We start from the raw sequence: 26,820 nt of genomic DNA, 5'->3' as shown, positions 1-26,820 counted from the left end.
TGACTAGTCTGAGAAATAACAACAAATGATGAGTGAGAAAACAATGTCACTGAAAAGTTAGAGATAACATTTTGTAGCTTCAGGAGAAATTAATTCATTTTGACACTTTCATTCAGGTGGGATCACATATACATTCACTCTGCTACTTGATGTGTGCACATATGCCCCTGTGTTTTATTCAGACATGAGCACACAGAGGTTGATGTTCAAAACTGAGCATGGAAAATTTGTTGGGAAATGATCATCTGTCAACATCCCAGTCTTGAAAAAGAAGATAACAAACAAGTACTGTATCAGTAACATCATTAAGAGTCTCACGGAGAAACTCTTAAAATGCTGTTACATCCAAACAGGCCCCTTCCATAACCTCCTCCATTACAAAGAAGTAGACAGGATTATTAAATTCTTGTACTGCAGGGCTATGGCAAAGCTACTCATAACATGCTTCCAACTGCAGCCATTCTTCCTCCTGCAGAACCTTCTGAGTGAGGAACAGCACCTGTCCCATGTCTAATTCCCTATAAGACTCCTAAGGCACGTGCCTCTCGAGAAACACAGTGCCTTCTAGGCTGGAAGAAGGTCATATATAACAGTATCACCCCATATCTGTACTGTTGGAGAGTCAGGAGACTTCTTGGCTTAGGAAGTGCCCAGAACTCAGAGGCTCTTACTGGCTACAGTAAGGCAGGACCAAGAAGTCTTATGAACAGAAGTAATCTCTGCTGTTACTTGATGTTTTCCTACATGGAGGTTTAGAAATGGAAATCTCACATGACAAGACAAAGGTTATTAAGTCAAAAGAGAAAAATAATATTGGAATATGAAAGAGGCAGAGGTAAGATATGTTTCTTGAGTTTCTTGTGGTCTGCACCAAGACTTGTGTGTTCTGAAAAAGCCCAGGTTACATCCTTTGAAACATGGTCAGTGGTCACCCAAGATGATACCCACTATTTCACCCAAGTCACCCCTGAGGTTCTGCATCAATATTGCTTCTGTTGCCTTGCTCAGGAGTTTCCCTTAGTACCTACCTGAAACTTGACCTTCCTCCTCATCTTTCCGTCCTGCCTGCTGCTCATAAATGCTGTAATCTTCTGCAACCTATTTCTTCTCTTCTGCTCTTCCCTTAAAGGCCGCTTACCTCAGCTCTGTATTCCTTTGGCTGTAAAACCTATTCTCTCACACATCCCTCCTGCTCTTGACATTCAGACTTGGTGCTGGGTTTCTTAACTGCTTGGTCTGCACCAGCTGGTGTGAAGGCACCAGCTCACATTGACACTCCCAAGCTAGGTGACTCAAATACTGCTCACAGCATAGCTATGGCAGTGCTCATCAACTGCCTGTGTCTATCTGACTTAGTAAGTAGCTGCAACCTGTGCTGAACAACCCAGGCAGGCCTAGAGCTGGCAGGGATCTTCATGGTGCTGTCGTCTACTTTAGGCTAGCACACTGTATTCTGTGCCTGCAGTACTCAGGGACATTATGGCATTGAGGCAACACAGGATTTTGCTGTATGCATGTTTCTGTACTGAGTCCCAAACCCAATGCAACTGGGATACACAGTCACTTCTAGGCAGTTACAGCTTCTTTTCCCATTTTATTCTAAAAATGAAGGACAGGCATGAAAACTTGATTAATTCTTCATGGAGCTGAGAACATATGCTGCAGATGCAGACCTGGAACGTGGTTGCTCTGGTTCCCACTTGCATTCAAAGAGCTTGCAGCATTCACTGGCCTCCCCATCAGACGAAACTGAACCCCTTGCCTACAGCATCCCCGCTCAGTTTGTGGCCAAGGCCGGTTACCTGCTATCAGAGGCTGGCTGCTGGACTGCCCAAAGTGGGCACCATGATGAAGGAAGGCACTGTAGCAAGGCGTGGACGCATCGTCTGAAAGGGCCATGTGGAAGGGCTGAAGATCAGCCTGCCCAGAGCCGACCGGCGTGGTGGGGGTGAAAGGGGTGAGAGAGGCTCCATGAGGCTCTTGCTTTATACTGAGGGGAGAGGAGAGGTTTTCTGTGGTAGGGTAAGGGATGGACACAGACAGACAAAGGGAACAGGGTAAGGAAGAGGAGGGTGGGGGAGGGAGGAGAGGAAGAACAAAATGGGTAAATGAAAATGGAGTGGTTAAAATCTACAGGGAAATTAATATTAAAACAAAAATAAAAATAAAAAGGCTAGGAGTAGATCAGAGGAGCCAGTGCTGAGACAACAGCAGTAAATGTGCCTGGGGGCTAGGCTTGGACTGCAGGAATGCCTCTGCGGGGCAGCAGGAGATGAGGGGAATGGAGTGCAGTGGCAGAGGGGAGGAATGGGAGGCAAGAAGAGGAGAGGTGAGGGAGGGAACGTGCAGGAGAGGGAGGACAGGAACAAGCATAGGATTGGGAAGAAGAATGCTCTGAAGCTTTTGTGCTCCCTGCTGCTTTTTCTTGCTGGCCAAGGGCATATGAAGATGCTGCACTTACACACTTGGGCCCAAGGAATTGCTCCACTTTTTCTCTTCAAACTCAAGGTAACCTTCCTCAGGAGGGTAGCCTTGCTATAAGCATCTATTGAACAGATCGCTGGGTGTAATGGCCACAACTTCTCTAGCCAAATTTTGTAAAAGCTGACAAAAATGGTAGAGCTGGATTTGAGGTTAAAATACAAATGGGACTGTTCAATTAATAGATGGATAGACAGATAGATCAATCAATTGATCTTGTTCACAGTGGCACATTTTGGAGATCTAACCATAAATGCAGTCAAGGCTGACTCTGTTCCCAGAGTGTAGTTTTGCCAGCCAGATACCTTGACAGAGAGACATAATGGAAGAGAGGAAATGTGGGGGACTTACAAAAGCTCTTATTTTCATTGTTGTTTGCATTGGGCCTCCATTACTGAGGTGCAGATTTTCATAGGCACAACAGATTCAGTTTTGACACTGCTCCTAACTTGGCTGCAAAGTAGGATGTTTGCAAACTAGAGAACCATGTGACCCAAAGCATGGTTACTCCAGAACACCCATTGGGTCAGCAGTAATAGAGTCCTGTATTTGGACACCTGAAAGCAAAGCATGGATGATGTGATCAGATCCAATCCAAATTATCTAGCAAACTGTCCATCCTCAGGTAAACAAATTCAAGCCAATAAATGAAAGCCATCTCTCTGCTGTGATGGCAACTATTGCCAATAGCCTGTGAAATAAGTTAGTTCTGGTGGTTTTGATTTATACAAAGAAATAGAAATGTGACATATAATTAGGTCATAAATCTGACTTCATTAATGTAGAACTGGCCTAATTAACTTTAGGTACCTTGTTCCAAGGCTGTAGTTCTCACCTAGACAATAAAGGGCTGGACAATATCTTTGTGAATGCTGTTTATCCTGAGATATTTGTTTCCTAAAGATTTGCTACCTGGCAAAAAGGATAATTTGCCATCTGTGTTCTCCTCCAAGTACTTCTAACATAGGTGGCCAGCAAAGGTCTCTCATCACCAAGACTTCTTTGCAAAAAATGAGCAAAGACATATGCTCATTTCAATTAATTGGAAAGGATCAGTCTTGGCCAAAAGGGATACACTTCATTTAGTTTACTAAGTAAAGTCACTGGTATGCTAAGTGAGGACTGTATTTTCTTTTCCCATTTTGCTAGGAAGCTCTGTTTGGCAAGGACCTTCTGTGAAGGATATGGGGAATGGAAGTTGGAATATCTGGATTTTGTTTTACAGTTAATAAAGTCCCCAGAGTAGGCAGCACATCAGCACCCAGCTTCTGCTTTTTACAACTATACACTGTCCTACTATCCCTCTAGTGAGCCTTCATGTGCCAGAGTCAGTCTCTGTAGATCAAGAATGCCCCAAGCTATTTTTCTCCTGAATCCTCTGTCATCAGATGGCAAGGAATGCACAGATTTACTTTCAGACCAAACAGGCAGAGTCACCACCAGCATTCTGGGAGTGCTTGAAACCTTTATCCAAATAGTGTTGATACAAGATAATTTGGATGAATAGACCTATCTGCAGGCAGAATGCCAAAAGCTCCCTGGGCTTTCACAGGCTGCGAGTGAAGTGATATTTTTCAAGGAAGCCATTTGACAGTGATACGTAAATAAAGTAGGGACACTTTGGTCCTGGGCATTTTCCATACTCCTTCTTCAACTCTCTTTATTATAAAAGACACAGCAGGTGTGGGGAGCTGCTGAGGAGGAAAGGGCAGAGAATAAGGTGGACATGGAAGCGTGGGTGGGCAGAAGCAAGAGGTGCTATGGGCAGGGGTTAATCCTGTTTGCACAGCCCCCAGGCACGGTGGTTTTCCTAGTCCCTCCCCTGCTTTATTTCTCCTTTAAAGCATGGAATTTTGAGCTATAATCCTCCCTAAATCGCAGCATTTTTCAGGCGCTCTGTGTAAGTGAAACCATAATCTCTGGTAAAACAGACCGCTTAAGCTGCTGGAGCATTAGGCCAATCTGATCCAGCCCCTGGATTTCCGCTCTGCCCAGCCACCACAGAGAGGATTTCAGCCTGAAAGACTGCGTAAAGCCCTTGCAATGGGAACAACAGTGCTAGGCCTTGCCTTGCAAAGCTGGGAAGGGTTAAGGGACCAGGAGCTATTTGTCCCAATGTTGTGAGGCTGTTAAAACCCCTGTCAGACTCACAGTGGAGATGAGCCCAGCCCTCTCTTGAACACATCAAGGCTTATGAAGAAAAATTCCTCACACCTTCCAGAGGCATCGCCACTTACTCAGTGTGTGAGGGGATAAAGAAGTCAACAGTAACATGGCAAAGAGACTTGAACACAATAATGCTAAACACTCTTCTCTCTAAGAATAGTGGAAGGGAGGCGACGATAAGGTCAGACAGCGAATGATTGCACAACCAAAACTTAGACTTTTATGTGTCTATTTATCTGTCTGTCTATCTTTCCCTCTACACTGTGCAACTGCACAGACATAATTTATATCCCATGTATCTTTACTGATGGATGGCATTTACCATTTTTTACTCCTTTGTTGTCCAAGTCTCCACTGACTAAAAGCACCTGAATTCTGTCTCTGGTATAACTCCTGCCACTGCTTTGCTGGAATAATTGCCCCAGCAGTGAGTTATAGCTCCAAAGCATGTCACCGTATACGAAATCAACTGATTGATCTATCTATCCACCTGTGAATGGCACAGTCTCATTTTTCATTTTAACCACCTCAAACTTCAGCTGCATCTTTTATGTTTTCAATTTTGATTTTCTCCATTCTCTGATTCTTTCATATTTGTGATGGAGAACTTGCCCCTGCCTATCCTAAGTCCCACTACTGCCAGCAAGCTGTGGAGCAGTGCCATTTTGGTTTGTCTATGTTTTGTTGGGAGTGTTGCTCAGTAAGGCTCCTTCAGCAAATCCCAAGGTATGTCTTACTCCTAAGGCTGGAATACCAGCTTGTAGTCAAATGGTCAGGGAGTGGAATGAGTTTGCAATCCCTTTCCAAAACAGCAGAAATCTACTCCTGCCCCAGTCTCCTCTTTTCTTCAAAAAGGCAAATTGTATCCTTGTTTATAAGTGGCAAAAAAAATTATTGATGGTGGAGGAAACTTGAAAGTCAGCAGGGTGAGGATGCAGCTGGAAACATAGTAAAGGACAACATTTTGGAATCACCTACTCCTCTCTTTCTGACTGTACTTTCTGAGTTACGGTTATTTTTCTTCCTTCTAACCCTCTGCTCCGTTATTTTGGCGGAGAGCAAGAACTGGTGATCTCTAGCCTAAATTCCACTGCAAATGAAGGGATTTTGGCCAGACAGAGTGAGAGGAAGATTCACAGCTCTGGGTTCCTACAAAGACTCATCTCAGCTTTTATCATGCTCTCTCCTGCTGAAGAAAAGTGGGGGTGGGGGGTGTTGGTTGCAGGACTAGATAAGCTGCTTGTTTTTCATTAGTGTCTTCTTGGAGGATAAACTCTCTGCATCCAGTGCTCCTTTTCTTTATAGTACACAGGGAATACCAAGATGGCACATCCATGCAGGGGGGATGGCATTTACACACCCACTCAACACTGCTTACCATCTTGACAATGTTTCCTGTTCTTTATCTTTTCCTGAAGTCTCTATCAAATTATATGTATGATCCTAGTGCCCCATCCTTTACAACACATATCCTTACAGCATTGCTTAGGGATCACTCTTATCTGTGAGGAAGTGAGCCCAGAGAAGAATAATCTGTATTCATGAAGGAACCCTGTGCCAAAAATGAATTTTATCTCAAGTGTTTTGAGTTCTATCCTTGTACTCACCTTTGAAGCATCTTTTTCTGTATTTACATTCTCTATTCCTTAGAAAAGTTTCACTGTGGTAAAAAGATTGGGACTGAGTCCTCAGAACTCATGGACTGGTGAGTTTACACTATAGGCAGTGGAGTTACATAATTTTCTCCTATGTGGGAATCTTGCCTCCAATTCCAAAAGCCATACAAAAGACCAGACAGGACTCACAGCATATTGTTTGCTTTTGCTTGCTGTCATATCGGATGAACCACTTTTTCTATTCTTAGTTTCCTAGGTTTTCTGTTGCAAGAGCATTTTGCAAGTTGCACTGAAAAGAAATAATGTCCTGTGGTTTTTTTCTTCTCTGATCATAAAAGACCTTTGCTAGAAGAATTTAGAGGTGTGCCAAGATTAACCCGCTTCTCATTTTATACTTTCTTGTCTTCCTACTGACTGGAGAGTGAGTCTTGTGTGTTCAGGTTTATTTTCTGTTTCTGCACACATTTATCCACATTCTTAGCCCATTACATTGCTGAGTATATGTTTAAAGAAACAACCTTGGACTGCTTTCCCCTAAGAGTCAAAGCTGTTGCCACATCACATCCCATGTCAAATTTTCTAATTTATTTACTAATTTTTTTCATTAAACTGAATGTTATAAATCTAGATTTTATGTCTGATCTGATAAACTTCTGCTTTCCAAGTAAACTGACTTGCTAACTCTGTAAGTTACTTTGAAGAGAAAATTTTATACTCTTCATATAGAGTAAAACATGGAGCTTCCAGTAAACTTGTGATCTGGAGTTACTCTTTGAAGCTACTGCAACACTGATTAATCATTTGAGAACTCCACCAAAGTCTGTTTCATGTGGCTCTCAGTACATTTGCTTAAAGATGGAGCTGAAGAAGGAAGATATGCTGTGGAGTCCTGGGGAGAGGGGAGAAAGATGTGCACGCAGCTTGTGCACTTGACAAACAGAGAAGTTCAGTGGAGTTTATATTGTCCCCTTTCTTGAGTCCCAGCCCATTGGATTTGGCAAATTCTGCCTGTCTTGAAATGCCACACGTGGTTATTCCTTATTGTTTTGTGACTTGAGTGTTACCTCTTACACAAGATGCTTTTGAAATATATAATGGGCAAAGCAATTAGAACCTGTTAGTTTTTCACACAGTCCTCATTATAGGTAACTCCAAAGTTTCATCATAATGGTATTTTACTGATCACAAGATAGGATAGATCTTCCTTGGTAGACCACAGCAGTTGTAGACTTAAAAAGATGGGACAGAGATTACTCTAAGCTCTCAATTTCTCTGAAAGACTGAAGTGGGCAATTTTTGGTTACACAAGAAGTGGGTCTGATTAAATCCAGTACAGCTGATGGACACCAAAAGTGTGTTAACTCAGGTAGAAAGCACAGTCTTTGCTACACTGGGCAAATGTCTACACCGTAAGAATTGTTATCAAAATCACACTCATTGAATCCTTCATTTAACCTCAGAAAAAAAAGCAAAACTTGAATTGCTGGAAAGACAATATAATACAATTATTTTCTCTAGAAAAGTCCCCTTTTATCCAGCAGCATAGAGTGTGGCAGCCTGCAATACTGTCCTTTTGCTGAAGAAAATTTGACTGGGAGTGCCAATTCACTGCTATTGTCATTATATGACATTATTTTCATTCACTGCTATTGTTCACTTAAATGCTAATTTAAGGAAAGCAAAGATATTTCTTTTGGGTCCATCCATTTCTGTGTTCTTCAGTTGAATACTTCTTTAAAGCCCGCCAGCTGCTATCTTCAGCATCATAAAGTTACTGCCAGTGAAAATTCCACTGAATGCATATAAATAGTTTATGTGATTCCTTCCCCTCCACCCCGTTCCTGTCTATTTCAGGGATCATTCATCTGACCATCTATCACTCTCAGCCATTTGGTCCCAGAGAAGAATAGTAACACCTTTTGCTTTTACAAATTCCTTGACTAGATAAGAAGATATTATCTCTTCCTAAGGAGTGGAAACAGTTGATTAAACTTGGAGGTCCTGTGGACGTCTGCTTTTGCCAGTTCCTCAGCTTAAATATGAGAGGCTTGCTCACAGAAAATACTGCCTTCCTTTTAGAGAGGCAGGATAGTAACAACCTTGTAGCAGAGGCATGAGTGATTATCATAGTCCATTTTCTCAGCACTGGAGCATCCAGAAATGCGCCCAAGAGGCTGCAGGACTGCTGGTGACTGCTGGGCTGCCGAGTCTGCGGGGTCTGCCCTCGCCAAAGCCAACTTGGGCCCCCTAGAAGTTTGCTAAACAGGGTTTTTTATGTCATATTAGTCAAGCCCTGGCCAGGGCCATTACTCACTGGTATCAGAGGCTAAAAAAGTAGCTAAAGAGAGCTATCAGAGGCTAAAGTAGACTGGAGTAAGACAGGAATTTTTCACCAATGCAAACAAGGAAAAGGGGAAGGAAATACTTCCCCTTGTAACATTATAAGTACAACTGAATGTAATGGTCAGTTTTAGTCATGATTTAAAACAGCAAGCTGGATCAACTTGTTTTACATTTCTACTGTGAGGCTGTTTTTTATAAGCTTGAATTTTATGGGAGGTAACAAATATTTTGACAAATATAAAATTCACCCTAAACATAGTTATTTCAGTTTTTGCTAAGTAGATGAAGTGCATCATGTGCACATTTATTTTAGCAATTATGTTGTTTAATATAATTTGTCTTCACATATTATTACATGGCAAAATAGTGAACGATGAGTCCATATTATTATTTTATTAGATTATTAACTTTTTACTTGTTATCTGTGTCAAGTTATATTTGGATGGAAATTAGAATTAAATTAAAATCAGTATTTGTAATTATTCATGCTAATTAAATAAAATGACCATAAGTTCCCTGACTTCCTAAATATATTAGAACAGAAAAAGCAAGCTTTTCTAAGCAGGTTTTGCATTAAAAATTGTTTATTAACTAGAGGAAAGGATAGCTATAAGGGGGAATTTGGACTGGTTTAAGAACCCTATTTTAAAGCTAATAGATTTCATCCTCTCATACCAACTCTAATTCACTTAATTTGGGGAAAACAAATGTTCCTGCTTTTTCAAATCCTGGTTTGTTTCTTCATTTTAAATGACCAGGTTATCGAACTGGACAGAATTCTCTTCGGTTCACTTGCTAATCTGAAATGAAGGAAATAGTATCTTTTCGCCTTGCAGGAGGCTAAAATTCTCAAAGGACTGTTTATCATTGCAGAAAATTTTTCCAAGTGTCTAGCCAGCAATTTATCCATGATTATCATCACAACTTTCCTGAAAACTTTCATAGAAATCAGATGCTGTTTGAGTACTACTTTTTTAATGTCTTTCAAGTATAGCAAGTATCCTTTTTTGTCAGTAATTCCAACTTTTTTTTGGCATGCATTCATGTATGAATTAACAAAAATAAACTGAAAAAAATCTTATCCTATGCCAGACAGGGGAAGCCTGGAGGAAAGTAAAATCCGTGAACTTTTTGTTTTTGTGGTGCCTTTGTTCAATACATCCTGAGATGTCATCGGGATTTCTCACCCTGGATGATATTTGTTGCTTTAGGGAAAAAATATTTCCCAGAGAGAAGGAAGCATTTTCCATCCAGGACATGATAGCTGTTTTGGTGGGTGGTGATGACTTTAAAACTTCTCTATGCCTGTTAATAGGTGTTAACTGTAGCAGAGAAGCACTCATAAACTTCCTCACAGGAAGAAAAAGGGACACATATTCCCATTTCAGTCACAGTAGAAGTTCCTGAAGTGATTTTTTTTTCATCTTGTCTTTTACCTTTTTCCTTGTACATCTCATGGATTATAGTGGGCTTGCAAACAAGGTCTATTTAGTTAAAACTGCTGGGATTCAACTAAGGGACATTTTTCTTCACCTTTGCTGTCAATTTATGATCCATCCAATAGCTAAATCCTCCCCTTTAGTAGTCTGTTAACAAGCAAGTTTCAAACCATACATGAAAAGTCCATTGTGCTCTAGTATTGCCTCTCTTTTGGGTAACTTCTGCGCTAGATAATTGAGTTGGAAAGGGCTTTGTTCCCTAACTATTAATCTAAGTCCCCAGAACTCAGAACTTCTTTGAAGACATCTCACTTCTTTGCATGACTATTCCAACAGCTGTGACTTCTGGTGGTGTTAAAAGATGAATCTTAACCTTTGTTCTCGCCTTGATTCAAGGCTTCTGTGGACATCCTTGTGCTTTTATAGTATTTCTATTGCTAGTGCCAGAATATTCTCCACTCATCTCTTGCCTGTTGAGTACTTACCTAGATATTGAGTACCTTCCAAACTCAAAGATCCATGGAAACGAGTGAATAAAAGAAAGCTATTGAGATTTTCTGTGTTTACCTAGCCCTGTACAGATTTATACTCATCTGCTTTGACTGTTTGCCTTCAACAGAAATGATTGAAATAGAACAACTCTGAACAACAGAATTCTTGTAAGAGTTCTACTGCACATACTTGCCTTATCATGGTATGTTTGAGTTTGGATCTTTGCTTCTAGGAATTCTGATTGGTGTCCAAAGATATTGTCCAAGAAACTGAGAGGGATCTACACCAATCCAGCTATGAGAGCTATGCAACATCAAGGCAAGATGTTGCTCACCTGCTGGCCTGTGTGTGCAGAAAGAGGTGAGGTGGTGTTCTCAAGCAACTCTTAAGAGTGTTCTCTCTCTGAATCTTCACATGGAAGTTGAAAATTTCTGCATTGTCTGTTCCATATGAAGGACTGCAGGGTATGTTTCCTAGTCTTGTGTCCAACTAGCCCCTAAGTGACAACTCATTCATGAAAATTCCTTGTACATACTTAATAGGGAGAAATAAGGATGAACTGTCTGCTCCATAGTAAAAACAATGGTTTGTTTACTTGCTTGCAGAGATTTGACCCATCTAAGATGTGTTAGTAGAATAATTGTCTGAAGGGGAGTGTTTGATATTGGCAGTACTAGGCAAGACTGGATATAGCTGTGGTGCTAGCCTCTATCTTTGAACAGATATCCAGGACTTTGAGGAAAACCTTCTGGCACTTTGAAGAGATGGATGCCTCTTTTGCAGCACTTCCAGCTCTCCAGTTCCAAGAAGCCCCCAGACAGATAGAGGGACTTCAACAACACTCTTCCTTAACTATCTCATTACATTTCAAGATCTTAGATAGCTACATATTGTTGAAGTTTTGATGGCTTTTGGAGGGGTGTACTCTCAGAATGGTGTGAGCTGAAAGAGCTTGCTGAGTACAGCTAGTCATGACCAGAGAGAAGGACATATTCTTAAGTCTTCAGAAAGGGCAAGGATCTGGTGTCATACAGCTATGCTTTGGAAAGACCTAGCCATACTTCTTTCTGTCTGGGAGGACTTAGCTGGGGAGACTCTCTCGTAGACTGAAGATCTAAATCCCACATTGTGAAGTGACTCCACACAGAATTTGTACCCTGAAGGGTTAGATTTGTTTCACATTTGTTTCAGGTATCACCTGAATTCACAGACTGCCCTGGGACAAAAGTATGAGGCATTTCAAGGATGAGATACCATATCAGTAAAACAGGCACCCTCACAGTACTCACTATTACTGCAGTATCCCTTCCTGGGAGCAGGACCTGGGTGATACCAAAGAAATCTGCATGCCTCTTCCTGATCTCCTAGCTGGGCTAGATCAGGAGGCAGCACTGAGTTCCTCACCTCTCTGGTCCTTCCTGAAAGCATTGCCCAGCCCCGTAGCAAACATATCATGAATCATTCATCTTTAATAGATTATGCAAATTGAGAACATCAGATCAATGAAGATCAATACCTGCAACCATTTAATTGCCAGCAAAAACATTTTAAGAATGAGCATTATCTGAAGTCCTTTCTTGGGTAATGGCACCATTAATCCAAACATTGGATCCTGGCCTAAGTGTACAGGAAAAAATCTCTGCCCCTCTTCCCCTGATGCGTTTCAGGGTGTTGAGGGGCTTTTTCTTCCCCTTTTCATTTCCAGTTTCTGAATTTCTCCATCATTACCACCAGTGAACAGCTCCCAGTGCTAATAGTTCTGCTTTTGTTACTCTGCACTGATTGAAATGTCGCATACAGATTGAGATGTTACTGCTAAGTTGCCACCTGGGAATGTCAAGCTGGGTCTGAAATGAACTTTTCTCACTCTTGAATCCAGATGGATCAGATGAGGATGCTCTCAAGCTGAGTTGGGAGTGTGGCAGGGAACAGAGTAGGGGTAGCACAGGGTGGGAGGGACATGAAATTTTTTTTCCTCAGTCTATAGTCTCATCTGTGACTCCTGCTGTGCCCTTGTGAGATTCATGTCCAAGGCTTGTGTAGTGTCTCAGCCTTCAGGAAGCCTCCTCTCACATTAACAGGCTAGGATACACCATCTTCACTTAGGCAGAAGGACCAAAAAGAACTATTTTCATGGCCTCTGATTGTAGACACGTCACCTTTACATTTGTCTGTTGGGATTTGTCTTGATCTCCTACTGGCTTTGCCCCTCAAAGACAAGAAGGTATTTCCTGTAATAGATGTGGATCTGTGAAACAGTAGATGAATGCCAGCTGAGTTTTGCAAATACAAAGAAAGGTAGAACACTTTTGCCACAGCTAAGCCATTTTTTTTGTTGACTAAGGAGCTGCATGGCTACAAGAATTCTGAATCAAGTCTGATAGCTGTAAAAGCCATGAAAGAAGTCTGGGATGTCATGCTTTCTAGATACTTCCAGAATAATACAGTTCATCTCCCATGTTCTCCATGAGATTTTGCAGACCACATGCTGGATATCTTCTGTGTTTGAGTTAACTCACTAATCCTGCCTGGTCCCAAGGTGCTTGGTCCCAAAAGTTGCATGCAACAATATGCCTTTGCTCGGTGTTTGCTGAACAAGCAATGACAGCCTGCCTCAGCCAGGGGCTGCTTTGGCATCATGGGCTATTACCTGGGGCTTCCAGAAGAAAAAATTGAGATACAAACTCCAGTGCTCTTGATTCTGTGGCATCAGAGGACAACTTTTTGGTCAAGGGGTAAGAAGCTTCTTCCCTTACTAACAGGACTTAGAGCTCTTTGTCATGAGTTGTTTCTTAACTTCTGCCATGAGGTTTCTAGAGGGGCTACAAAAGTTGTTGAGAAAGGGGGATATATCGAACAGGATCAAGTCACTTGAGCCTTGCAGCCACTTTAGCTACCCAGGAGGAGATGTGCAAGTCTGGTATCTGTGTAAGCAGCCACCTATGGCAACCAAAGCCTTGAGAAGAAGAGCTGTGGCACCAGAATACTTCCATACAGCTCTAGACACACACAGGACAGGCAGTCTAACACCAGGACAGCGGGGGAATGACCTGTGGCCCCAGGCCAACCTGTGCCACTCAGGTTCTGCACATGCCACCAGCAAAAAGGAAGTTTCAGTGAAGCATCTGCTACAGAGATTACCTCGTGTTTTTCTCCATCCTGGCTTGTCTGCTTTCATGTCCTTGCTCACAGTTTCTACTCTCCCAGACATACCTGAGTTTAATGTGCCCACACATGAGGACAGGCTGTGAACAAATTTTTTTGCCAGCTTTCCTAAGAAACTCATGGGCTTAAGGAGGAGGGAGTTTAGCAGTCGCAGTTCAGCAGATCTCAGTATTTAATTTGCAAATGCTCCTTCCAAATGCCAGGGCTGAATAAAACTTAAACTATTATTTGTCCAAAAGAAAACCAAGTGGAGATCATGGGTAAGCTATGATCCTGTTGTTCTCAGACACAAAGGAAAAAAATCACAATGTGTATTTGGACATATTTGTCCTCCACCAGCATCCCAACCTTAAGCCCCATCTGGGCACACAAGTTCGTGATTCGCATCTGGGTTTGCTTGTCTTTGAGTCACACCTGGACACGTCTAAGTGTACCCAAAACTGCCAACACTCTGAATTTCAAACTTCTATTGAACCCTTGTGTTCTCCACAGTCTTTCTGTCTCTTTCCTTGTTTGCCACAGAGGGGTATCTTGCATTAGCAGAAAAAGCAGAAGCTAATGGTGATGAAGGAAATAAATAAAAAGCTTGGTTCTGCTGTTTGGTCAGGCAGCTTACCGGTCACCACAGGGTACGTCTGGGGTCCTGACACATTTGTCCCCAGGTCTGGGTTAGCAGAGGTGGATAGACTTGATTTGACTTCATCGAGACCAGGGGTCAGAGCTGGGAGGGAGTACTCATTACCCTGGGGAAGAGAGGAGAAAGACAGCTCGCTATTGATGTGATGGGAGAAAGGGAAGGATGTGCAGATGGGGGGGAGGAAGAGGAGAGATGCAAACCCCTGCACAGATGGAAGAGGAGGAGGAGGAAATGGAGAAGATAAAGTGACAAGAGGGTTGAGGAGGATGGGGGGCGGGGTGGATCCTAGGATGAACTATCCCACCTGCCTGCTTGATGCTGTGAAAGGGAAGGGAGGTGAGGGATCTGGCCTGTTATCTCTGGTATGGCTGAGCCTTCGTTTGGTGCTGTGGGGATGTGGATGGCTGTCTGTGCCAGCCCAGGGGAAAAGAAAGGGGAAATCCACATCCCCTCCTCTTGGCTGAGTGGAGGTGGGAGGTGTTTGCCCTGGTGACAAGGACAGCTGGGGCATAGGACTACAATGACATGACTAGGACAGGCAGGCTGTAGGAAGCAGGCAGTGTTGGCCCACTGTCACCAGGGTCTCTGCCTGGGTCGCCTGCCTCCCCTCCACTGTTACCTCTGTCCTAGCTTTTAAAAACAAAGAAGCCTCATCCCCTGCCTCTGTCACTCTGTGCATTGGGGTATGAAATTGGGGAGGGGGGAGCCACATGGCTAACAGAAGGGTGGGAGGGGGAGAGCCATTGAATCTGAAAGGGTGTCCTGTCCGAAAGGCTCTGGTAATTGCCTTTTTATTGTGGCAGCCTCCAGACCAGACGCGGGAGCTGGAGAAACCAGGAAGGCTACAAAACAGCAGGAAAAGTTGCTCTGATTAATATTACGTTAAATTAAAACTGATTTTCTGCTCTTTCTCCTCCGTTTTTTTCCATGCACTTCCCCAACCCCCTCCCCACATCTTCCCCTCCTCCAGCAGGTTCAACGCATGCTGCCCCCTCCCCGCCCCTGTCCCTGCTTGGCTAGGACTGCCTAGTCATTTCCAATTCCTTCTTGTATTGATCTTCCTGTAGAAATCAGTTTTGTAATTAGCTGCAAATTAGGCCTTCTACTGGGGGTGAGCCTGCCCCCTGATTTATCACCAGAGTAATTCGCTGTGATCGGAGAGAAATTAAAATGAACTCAATTAGGCTTTGGATTTGCTTTATGGGCCCTGCTCAGAGTTTCAGGGGGAAAAATGACTGTGCTGGTGCTTAATAGTCTAATGAAAGTAAATAAAGGTTATTCATTGTAATAAACCCAGGGACTCTGGGATGAAGGGAGTCCACAGCCAGCCTCTCCTTCTCTTCCTTTGTTGGTTTATGGCTTGGGGCGGTTTAAAAAGACTTTTGATTTTCATTTTATTAAGACAAACAGCTTTTGGGATAAAAGGCTGGGAGAGCGGGGGAGTAAAGAAAAGGTGGGCAGAGCTGCAGAAGTGTGGAAAACTATGTTGGAGATGGGAGTCAAGTCTCAGCTTTGGGCCATGAGGAAAAATGATGTATTAAGACCCAACCCTGTGGCTCGCTGGTCACCAGTGTGATCTCAGGGTGTGGGTGTTTCTGTGCAGTGCTGCCTGCCAGTGAAGATGGATGGGGGTGTAGGCATGCTCATGGCAAAACAGGCTGGCAGACAGACAGGTGTGTGTGCAGAGGGCAAGGTGGTCATGGGGACATAGGGAGAGCACAGTGTGTATGTTTTTGGCAAGTTCATGAGAGGAGGTAAAGCTTGAGTATACAGGAGCATCAGCACAGTGATACAGTTATAAGCAGACAGAACTGTAAAAGGTATGTGCAATAACAAGACAGTGTCAGAATAAGGGATGGAGAGGGAGAGAGGGATTTTGGTAAGGGAATCTCCCTGCCATCATCCTCTCAGTGCCTCTGGGTTCCCATTACCAGGCCAGGCCCTCACCTGCTCAGATTTGATGTGCTCTGATGTTTGAAAGACGTCAGGGTAAGAAGGACGCTCAAAAACTCGATCTAAAGCTTCCAGCTGCTGCTGGGTGAAAGTGTCGCCACGAAGGTGCTTCCGCAAACTGTCCACGCTGCTCTGGGAATCTCCATTGGGAACTGAGCCCTCGGATACATCTGCAGGGCACAGACAGAGAAAACAGGGAGTTAGCACCACCCTGGCTTGGACTGGTAACGGATGCAGGACAGGGACAGAGTGGGAAAGAGGGAGGCTCTGTGCCTCTAGTAGCTGTGCCACTCTTGAAGAAAGAGGAGGCTGCAGGGGTCCAAGAGAAGCCCCCTCCTCTCTGATGGAGTGGCCAGGCTGCTCCAGTGGGTTCTGTGGAATTCTCCTGCCCAGGATGAGTGAGGCTGTGGAGAATAGTGCTTAGCTCAGAGATGAGTTTCGGTTCCGCTGATTTTCAGTGTTAAAAATTGCCAAATCTCCACTGCTGAGCATAAAATGGGAGCAAAGCACAGCGATTAGCATCGCTAGAAGACCACTGGAGTCCAGAGAGAAACAAGAGTGCTGAGGATGGGGTGTACTGGAGAGGACTGAGGGAGCCTGCAATGGGAAAAAGGCTGTCTTACAGTTTGGAGGGGAGCCGGTCTCTGTAGTAGCTCCCCAGTCCTATGAGCAGCTATCACTGTTACAATTTCCTTTTCACCTGATCATATCCTAGATGAGTCTTTCATCTTCCTTAGATAACAAGGAAATCTGATTTCTGACTCCATGTTTCACCAGAGAGAAATCCCTCCCTGTGGAGCAACTGTCCCATCCAACATATGTTGGTTTCTGTCCCATTCACCTGTGTGCAGCTTGTGATTTATCATGACCCATATCTCTGTTATAAAACTCCCTCCAAAATGAGATGAATCTTCATCTCTGCCAGTCTTCCTTCTTACCTAAAATGAATTATTGTATTACAAAACTTAGTCCTGCTCAGTGGTAATCAGCCTTCCTGGTGTTACTTTGTTCTTGCAAGGAATATAGCTGCCTTCTGGTAGAAGCTTCCCTAGAATTGCATCCCTACAACAGCCCTCTGACACAGTCCAGTCTCACAGCAGTGCCTCCTACCATGCTTTAGAGTGTCTCTATTTCTGTTGTGACATCCCACATCTCTTACAGCTCACTCATCCCCTCTGCTGTGAGTCTGTTATCAATGCCCTGCCCCAACCTAAGTGATTTTTTTCTGATCACCTATCTGTGTTTGGGTTTGGTTTGGTTTTTTCCCCTGTTATCCCCCAGCTCAAATGAGATGCATTTTCCTCTGTTATAATCCCTTTTTATCTCGACTGAATGTCCTGCTATTAGCATCTGTCATATCCAAGGTGAGTCTGTCTGTTACAACCTCCTGTCCCAGCTGAAGTGAATCTTCCTCTGTCATAATCCCTCATCTCATCTGAGGCAAGTCTTCTCATTATAATCTCCTCCAACTGTGCTAAGTATCTTTCTGCTGTCACATCTCAGCCTAACTTTGGTGTGCCTGGTTATAATTCCCTGCTTCATCCATGCTGATACACCTCCATTCTCTCCATGATGAATCCTTCCCTACTGTGCTTCATCAGACACAAGTCTCACTGACTCATCACACTGACTAACCTAAGATCAGGTTCTCCCTCTTGTGCTGTAATTATCTTTCTGGTTTTTCACTAATATGCCTCATACTTAAGCCTTTCTTGGTGGCTTCCAGTCTGTGAATCTCAGAAACCTGTTGCCTGTCAAGAAGTTGGTCGATGGTTCTGTATAGACCTTTTCCTTCCTCCATGCAATTGTGAGGTGCTCATGGACACACGATGCTCCCAGGAGCCTGGAGTGACATTCACTGTGCAGCGTCCAGAACAATGCCACTCTGCTGCTTCCTCTTTTAGCTCACGGATAGTGCCAAGATGGTATTTTCCTGGCACAGTTAATGCCCAACTGGTGGCCCAGAGTTATGACTGAGCCTGCTGCCTTCTGGCTATGAGATATATCCGTTTATAGGTGATTATACGATATGATATAATCAATAGTACATTATATACAGTAGCGTAGTACAGTACCACTCACAAGACCATAGAAAATATTACATATTGATTTGTCCCTGCCAGCAGCCTTCCCTCGAGCAGCCTCTTCTCTTTCTTTTCCACCCCAAGCCAGAGCAATGCTGTTTACTGGCACTTATCCCTGGAGTTTTCTCCTCTCCCCAGGCTTATTTGCCCAAGGGAAAGTTATCCATTTCCTGAAATCTGGAGTTCATGACAGATTTGACTAAGAAAACAAAGCAAGGATCAGGCTTGGTGGACTGCACACTGTGTGGGTTGGTACAGTTTTCATGTTTTAGATGGACTGGGCTGTTTCTGCAGGTGGTGACTTTCAGGAGGACTAGAACTCTGGTCTTCCCTACAGAAGATTGGCACAGAACCCGTGGGTCCAGATGCAGAAAAAAAAAAAGTTTCTGTATCAGCCTCAACCTGTCTGCAGCCTGTGAAGTTCATTGCCTTGGAGGATTTTTCCACGTGTCAGTCGGTGTGTATGATTGTACACACCATGATGCTAATACACATGGGTATTTTTGCAGTAGATAATTATTCTGTTTTTCTTTAGATTCTGCATCACAGTCCATGGCTGACCAAGCATTTGTCTGTGGCTGCTGGTTTTGGCTGTACCTGATTTTCAAGAATGGCTGCTCTATACTCTGCATAGTATTTGGTGTGAGTGGATGGATGAACAGCAAAACTTTCACTGAGTGTCATTAAACTAGATTTTACCCTCAGTGAGTTGCCCTGAGTGGTTACACAAGTTTGTGCACACATGCAGAGGTATTTGCAATTCTGTCTGCCTTCAGACCCCTGTGCACGTGTGTCTTCCGCGTGTGCACAGGCCATGCCTTTGTGTGAAGAAGCTGAAATCACAGCTTTCCCGAGTCGCTGTAAGAGCCTCTTTTCCTTCATTTATTCAGGGGCCCTTCAGATCTTGACAAATCTGTCACTCTAAATTTGCGAGAGATTATGGTGCTCTCTGCCTAGCACGGAGAGAGGTGATATATGATATCTGCTGCCCCTATTGATTGCCTGATCTGGTGGCAGAGGGCTGGCGAAATGAACTTGAAATGAACATCATGCCTCAACTCATTGTGCGTATAATACACTACTTAATCCCACATTTTTGAGCCGCTATGGAATTCAATTGATCAATCATGTCCCTCTGATAGTACTGTTTTAGGGGTTATTGCTGCTCTGCTCACTGACCTTTCTATTTATTTATTTATTTGTGTCAGAGTGTGTGCGTGTGCGTGAGCACACATAAGCGTGTGTGTGTATTTGGGAAACCCAGGACCAGCTGATGAGAGAGGACCTGTACAGTCTGTGGGAGATGAAAGACAAGGATGAAGGAAAGAGAAGGATAAAGAATGGGGTTAAATTAGAAATAAGAACGATCAAAGCAGGCAAATGGCCGAAGAGGGGTGCAAAAGTTGTAAGGAGAAAGACAATGCTTTAGTTTTAGGTGGAAATTCCTGGAAGGGAGAAGGAGGAAGAAGGGGAATAGGCCACTCTGCCCTAGCCTATGCTTTAAAATCTACAAAAGCAAAGAAACTTTTGACAGAGGCCTGTGGGGTACATTGAGGTGGATCTTGGCTTAACAGCTTGCAGTAATATTTGGCATAATAATGGTAGGATGCATGAATCTCAAACTTCACAGACCAATTATGTGAATTATGCATATATATTTTACTTATGAAGCAGAGAAGGGTTCACAGAGGTGATCCTGAAAGACAGATTTGTATATCTTGTATTTGTCTCTTGGTAATGTTGAGACATTCACAGTCACAGATTGTTTTATTTTCTTCAAGACCAAATGATTGTAAGTTCCCTGTGTTTGTCTTCTGGTGTCAAAACCTACAGAGGATATGTTTTCATTTTTTTCCCTGAAACTGCAAGGGCTAGACACCTCTATCTGGTTTTAGATCAAAGTTGCAATTCTCATCTCAGTGTATGACTCTGTAAGCTGGACTATCAGGAGATGCTTCAAATAGGTTAATACACAAACTGTGAGAGCTGACAGCCATGTGGGTATAAGCAAAGGGGGAAGAAAAGACCAGAGAGGACTTTGGGGAAGAGATGGAGTCCATCAAAGGGCTGTGGGTGCCAGGGAAGAAAGGACTTACAGGGAAAATTTGAATTGGGAAAGACTAGCAGATCCCATAAGGAATGGCACTGTGAGGGGCAACAGTCACTTTAGCTGAGGAAGAACAGTGCCAGGAGTAAAAGCTTAAGGGATAGAGATTTGCCCAGAAAGCAGATATTGGAAGGGGACCTCTTCAAGGGGGTAAAGGAAGGCTTCAGCTGCAGGATGAGTCTGAGGGTGCCACCTGGGTAACTGTGGTAACTTTACCCAATGGGAAGCAGCACCATCACCTTTCCCAGTTGCCCTTTAGTGGCAAGGGAAACCTCTCTTTTAAATCAAAAGAATTTTAACAAACAGCTTGAGAGGCAAACCATGGCCTCAGTCACAGTGTCCCGCACAAAGGTGCACATTGCTGTCAGTGTGATCAGGCCTTGCACATGTGACAGGAAATAGCTCTCCTCCGAGGGACAGCCAAGGGAGTACATACAGTGAATGTTCAGAGTAAACCCTCAACACGAGACACAGAAATGCTCCACAAGTGTCACAGAAGTATTCTGACAGATAACAAAGAAATGCTGTGCCAAGGAACAACAGAACAACCTTAACTACATCTGTCCATCTGCATGGACACAAGGAATATGCCCATTAAATAATTACAAAATAAAGAGACATTCTCAGGTCTGGAAGCCACAAGGACACCATAATGTACAAGTAGCAAAAAGTAGCATAATTCATTCCTTCCCTGGCTACAAGTGATGGACAGAACTCTTGCTCAGTGTGGGACAGGACCATCTCAACAAATAACTCAGAAGTATTGCTGATGTAGAGAGATCTTTGTGGCACAGAAACATCTAGGAAGGTCGTGAGAAGCTGTGCAGCTACCACACAAACATGGAGATACTGTTCTCTTTTAGGGAAGGGATCGTTACCATCCCTGTGACATGTCTGCCTGCAGTATCGTGGGGCCCTGATTTCAGCTGGGCCCTTGCAGCTCTACCAGTAAAAATCACAGTCATAATAAAAGCGAATGTGACTGGCATGAGAACTGCCAGCCAGGTGACACAGCAGAACCCATCTAATTGTCAGAGGCTCCGAGGGAAGCACAACTGTGTGATGCAGTGGTGCTGAGCTGGCTGCTGCAATGCTGTCCCTCTGCACCAGCAAGGCGACCCCGTCCTCCCCTGCAGCCTGCCTGCACCATGCCTGCTGGGATGCTTAATTCAGAGCAGCTCTCTCCCACCCCCTGAGCATTTGTGGCTACATGTGCTGCCCCTTCCCAAATCACACTTTTGCATTAAGACTGCTCTTTCCTTTTTCCGATTTCTCTTCTCTTTTTTCCCCCTCTGATGTGTTCCCGTGTCCCCATGCAGCCTGGGCCTGTCAGGCAGCTTTCCTGTCCATCCCCGGGGGCCTTTCCCCACACTGCCAGTTGTTGCAGTTTCAAACTCAATTGTTCTCCTCGGTACTGAGGCAAATGGAGTCATTAATTACCTTCTATCGGCTGGGCCGAGTTCAGAAGGCGATCGATGGCCGTGCTTGTCATTCACGGCAGCCAGCCCTGCGCGGGCCCTGGCGCTGCGGGTCCGCCCAGGACCCCGCACCTCAGAGCCGGCCTGCAGAGCCTGCTCCCCCTGGGAACAGCACACCTCCCGCATCTGTGTCTGAACTGACCCCGACCAAGAGAGACCAAGGACAGGGACCTGGGGGTAGGGAGTCACACATTCTCAGATGGCCAGCATTGTCTGGTAGTGCTGTTCTGATCTACACAAGCAGATCCAGTCTAGCTGTCACAATGTTTCTAGAGACACTATTTGCATCCCCAATAATTACTAAACTAATACAGTACTCCCCCCAGTAAGGACAAGCACAAGGACTGGCTCTCCTAATCTGGTGATCTTTTCACCTATGTAACTTTCTTGCCCTGTTACTTAGAGGTTCGGAAAAGGAAAGCTGTAAATTTTGGGTTACATTTCCTTGTAGGAGAAATTTTGTGATCTTTTAGACAGTGTGAAAGAAGATGTCATCTCTAGATGGTCAGTTCTGTTTTTCAGCATGTAGTAGTGTTGCAAGAATTTTGAGTGCTTTGTTTGTGATAACTGGTGGGGAGAAAGATGAACCTTAAATTCAAATAGGAAGGATCCTAAGTGAGTGCAGAATAGAGATGATTCAGGGTCTGGCAAGGTTCAGGAATGCATAGAGAAGGAATGTTATCAGGGATCTATGCTGCCATGGTGAAAGAAGATACAGTACAAGTTCAGGTTATGTACAGTATCCTGCAGAAATGGGGATAGTGGGACATAAATACTGGAGGATTATCACCTCAAGGAAGACCATCAGCCTTCATGAACTCTACAGCTGCTCAGATTCCTGTGTCCATTTGCCTCAAGGGAACCCACAAACCTGAATTTCAGTATGCTAATTGATAGTACTGTGCTGGTTTATGTGTCTCTGCAATTTAAGTGTGTCAGCAACACACAGACTGTGTATTTCTTTCATACACGCTCAGGCTTAAAGCAGAAAGGCTCAGAAATTAAGGATTTTACATTTTGAAATGAAGGTTTAGCTCACATGAGGAATTGGTGAGTAAGGAAGGCTGCTCATGGAGGGAAGTGAGTGTGCCTGCTTGAGAAAGGGTGAGATGCGTGCTGGTGCCTGACAGCAGGGCTTTTAACACTAGGGTTGTGTATGACTGAGTACCTAGATGGAGCAGGGATGGGCAATACAGCTTTAATACAGGGCTTTCATGAGCAAAATTGGCAGTGCTCAATGAGAATGTAAATGTAATGAATTGTGTGTGCAAATGTGTAATGAAGTGTGTGCTCAGATCTGTCTTGCATTATCACGGGAGCATGCAAAATGCATTTAAGGAAGTGAGTGTGTATATGCATATGAAAATCATATGTATTTACTACTGTATCTAAGTGTATGATTGCAAATTTGGAGAAGTGCATTTGGAAAACTAAGTCTGTGTTGGATAGTTATTATCAGCACATCCAGCCTTACTGAAAATGCCAGCAAACGTCTTTCCAGGTGTTGGGATTCACAGCTGTTTCAGATGTGTATACAACATGTACTACAGCATGTGTGGCAGTGCGGGTGAGGGGTTTTAGCCTAGGTAGTAGTTTTCCAGGTCCAGTGTATCTTACTAGTGCTATTAGGCTTGGCTATTAAACAAATAGAAATGCAGCTGCCTCTAGGATCCAGCACACTGGCTTTGTTTATGTTGACAGAGTAGCAATTGGCACTCTCAAACAGTGATCCAGATCCTCTGGTCATTGTAAATCTGTAAGTCTCTTGCATTCAGAGGTTTTACTGATTTACACATCCTAAAAGTTATCAGAAGGGTTATCCTGATTTATGCTGTTGTGGTGTCCACAACGTTGCCTTTAGTGCAGTGCCCTGAGGGACAGCTGCTGCTGCAGGGAAGCAGGGCTCCAGAAGCTATGCTTTCCCTCTGCCAGAGAAGATGATCCTCTTAGCACCATTGGCATGACTTAACTCTCTTCTCTCATCTTCCTAAGCATGTTTGTTGGGGAGCTACTTCTTGGCAGGATCACCCTTGGTGAGCATATAAAAAAAGGAGGCTTTTGTTAGCTCCAAAGGACAGAAACAACACAAAAAATTACATCGCATGCAGCCCTAACTATGCTTGTTTAGAGAAACTGCTTGCATTTATGAAGTCTTTGGTGCGGAAAGCAGGGTTGCAAATGACTGCATCAGAGCGACAGTAAAGGCCATTAATTTCCTGTTATGTTTTCCTGTGTTGGGGGCTTTATTAATTTAATTTTACACTGTCGAACAACAGCGAGCGCTGACACTGCCACACTTGGAAGGTTTTTTTTTTTCCTCAAGCAGTGCTTTGCCTGACATGCAAATCAACACTGCTATGAGGACAGCTAGACACAAGGCAGGGAGCCCAGAGCTGGACTGTCACTATCCAGTTCCACCTCCCAGTTTCTGGGAATCCCTGAGATTCCAGCAGAGAGCACTGAGAGGACACCAGCATAAAGACCCAGCAGATCTGAGTCAGACCATGGACACCTCTAATGCACAGTCTAGAAAATATGAATTCCTCTTTAGACTTCTTGGTTCCATTGTCTTGGTCCCCCACTAATATGCCTCTTAATACCTCATTTCCTTGTTTCCCTTGCCCTAGGCTTTCCCTTCCTTTTATTCCATCTATTTTCCCCTCATGCACACTTTTACCTTAATCTCATCGGTCAGAGGAGTCTGTACCTGCCCCTGAGCCAGATACTTGTGAATCATGTTATTGGAAGCTCTTCTGAGTCAGCACTAAACCAGTATTCAAGCAGAGTGTTTTTAGAGCTGCCATTTTTGACGTGCCATAAAACAAAGGCTCCAATCACTCAGAGTCATTAAAATTCCCATGGCATTTTTTGCAAGAGTGCAGACATTAACCTGGCTGTCCTGAACAAAATCCAGCCTGAGTGATTACCCACAGCATATCTTAATTCTCCTGTGGTTTCATTTGGACATGGCACAGCAAAATTTCACAGTTGATGCTCTGTATTGTTCAACATCTGCCATGGTCCACCTGAGAGTCAGCCACATTTCAGTAGAAAATGAGATCTTTAGAATGGGAAGGTTAATAAACAACATATGATACAGGATGGGTAATTGTGAAATGCCATGTAATAAAAGAGCTACAGGTTTGCAATAGGCAGCAATCTGCTTGAAATGTCACCATACAAAATACTGGTTTTGAATCCTCATTTCTATAATAACAGTAAACCATCAGTAGAATAATTTGTCATCTTTCTGCATGAGGACATGTGAAGGCCATTATAGGTTCATGAAGGAACCTATACTGATGTGACCTCTATAAAATGTATATTGCAGATACGTTCCAAATTTTAAGGAGTAGTCTCCAAACAAGAGACTGCAGCCATGGGCAGCAATCACAAATAAGTGAGATCTCTGCAGAGAAGAGCCATAAGTATCTTTGAATATTAGCTAGTGGAATATTGGTTTTCGTTTGCTAGGATTTAATAAAGTTGTCCCAAACTCTAGAACAGTTCTGATCTTCCTGGAAAGTCAACTCAAGGCCCACCTCTTCTCAGACAAGATGCCAAAAGCCAAACCAAAAGCACACCAGATCTTTTGGGAAACCAGACATATACCTGTCCTTTGTAGCAGCCTCTCCTAGAGCATTTAAGAGAGAGGTAGAAGGCACTCAAGGTTTGATGGATGTTTCATACACAGTAACCACCCCATTAAGGTTTAATCAGATGTCTACAAATCTGTTCCAGTGCAGATCCCCTAGCTCAAAAACAGAATAGCTCCTCTGACCAAAAAAAGGCAGGGCCAATGAGAGAAAGAAATCCTGACCTGATGCATGTTCAGATGGAAACTGTGATACCCATGACCTAGCTCCTGCTCTGGCACTGTACTCCTGTGTGTTTTCCTGTAGCTGTTGACCTCTGTGGGAAGAGGCCTTTGTACCTAGAACCTTTTGGGATATAAGCAGTGGGATGCTTGGATGAATGAAGGAAAAGTGAAAGGGAAATGTAGATCTAGACATTATTTTTAGGCCCCTTAACAAAACTGACATTTTAAAGGGCCTTAAGAAAGCATGTATTGCATTTGACGCCTGCTTAAAGCATCCTTTATTTTATCTGATTTATGTTTGGAAAAATCACCTTTAAAAAGCTATGGATGGAGGCAGAACATGTCTGGTGTGTCAATAGATAGATAAAAATATGTATCTGTAACTGCTTCTTTGCAGCCATCTATTACTAACAGACTTGTCCTTCATATGCAATATCCTAAAGCTTAGCATAGCCTCTTCAGGCCAACACAAAATGCTGTTTTTTCAGGTGTTGCTTGGCAGCTACAGAGATAGCTGGAGTCCTGAAAGTCCTGAAAGCATCATCAAATGTTCACAATCAGCTTTTTTTTTTTTTTAATGCAAAGTCTGGTGACAAAACTAAACACACTGGTTTTTCTTTTTTTCTGCCCTCCAATGAAATTGCCTCCTTGCCGCTCATCTATCCTGCCAAGATTCTCACAGGCTAATCACTTGGTGAGATCTTGTTGTTCCCCCAGGATCAGTGAAACAAGGGTAGAGGATCTGATGCTATCACTTAGGGAAGTAAAGGGCTTGTGCTTTCCTTCCAAACAGCAGCAGCAGCTCCCATTTTGGGAGGAGGGGTTTCTGTGGCCCTGACTGAGAACAAGGTGCTTAGTGTTTTCCTTTAGCACGAGAAGACGCTCCTATATAGGAATGATTTACATCTATGAACAGCAAGCAATGCTTAACATTACATTGATGTAGACTTCGGAGTACAGAGATAGCCAAATTAGGAGCTAATTGGAGCACTGGGGATTGACTGTTGGGCCTCTTTGGCTGCTGGATGTGGTCACGAAG

The 26,820-nt window shown here is 43.6% G+C and overlaps 1 protein-coding gene across 13 annotated transcripts in view; it reads right to left on the bottom strand.

Annotated features, from left to right (window-relative positions):
* Positions 1 to 26,820, bottom strand: part of PAX2 (paired box 2) — a 99,404-nt gene that overhangs the window by 13,302 nt on the left and 59,282 nt on the right. For 7 of the 13 annotated variants that reach the window (XM_063405760.1, XM_063405761.1, XM_063405762.1 and 4 more), the window contains 3 exons: positions 16,287 to 16,462; positions 14,319 to 14,445; positions 1,803 to 2,012 (listed from right to left, as the gene is read on the bottom strand). In XM_063405760.1, coding sequence (XP_063261830.1) covers positions 1,803 to 2,012; positions 14,319 to 14,445; positions 16,287 to 16,462 — 513 coding nt within the window. Of the gene's footprint in view, positions 1 to 1,802; positions 2,013 to 14,318; positions 14,446 to 16,286; positions 16,463 to 26,820 lie in introns of those variants that run through there. The other 6 variants (XM_063405766.1, XM_063405765.1, XM_063405768.1 and 3 more) reach the window with 3 other exon arrangements.

The sequence above is a fragment of the Prinia subflava genome, chromosome 9, assembly GCF_021018805.1.
Source record: "Prinia subflava isolate CZ2003 ecotype Zambia chromosome 9, Cam_Psub_1.2, whole genome shotgun sequence".
NCBI classification, from domain to species: Eukaryota; Metazoa; Chordata; class Aves; order Passeriformes; family Cisticolidae; genus Prinia; species Prinia subflava.
The sequence above is the reverse complement of the archived record's forward strand: the minus strand, read 5'-3'. Positions and strand labels throughout refer to the sequence as shown.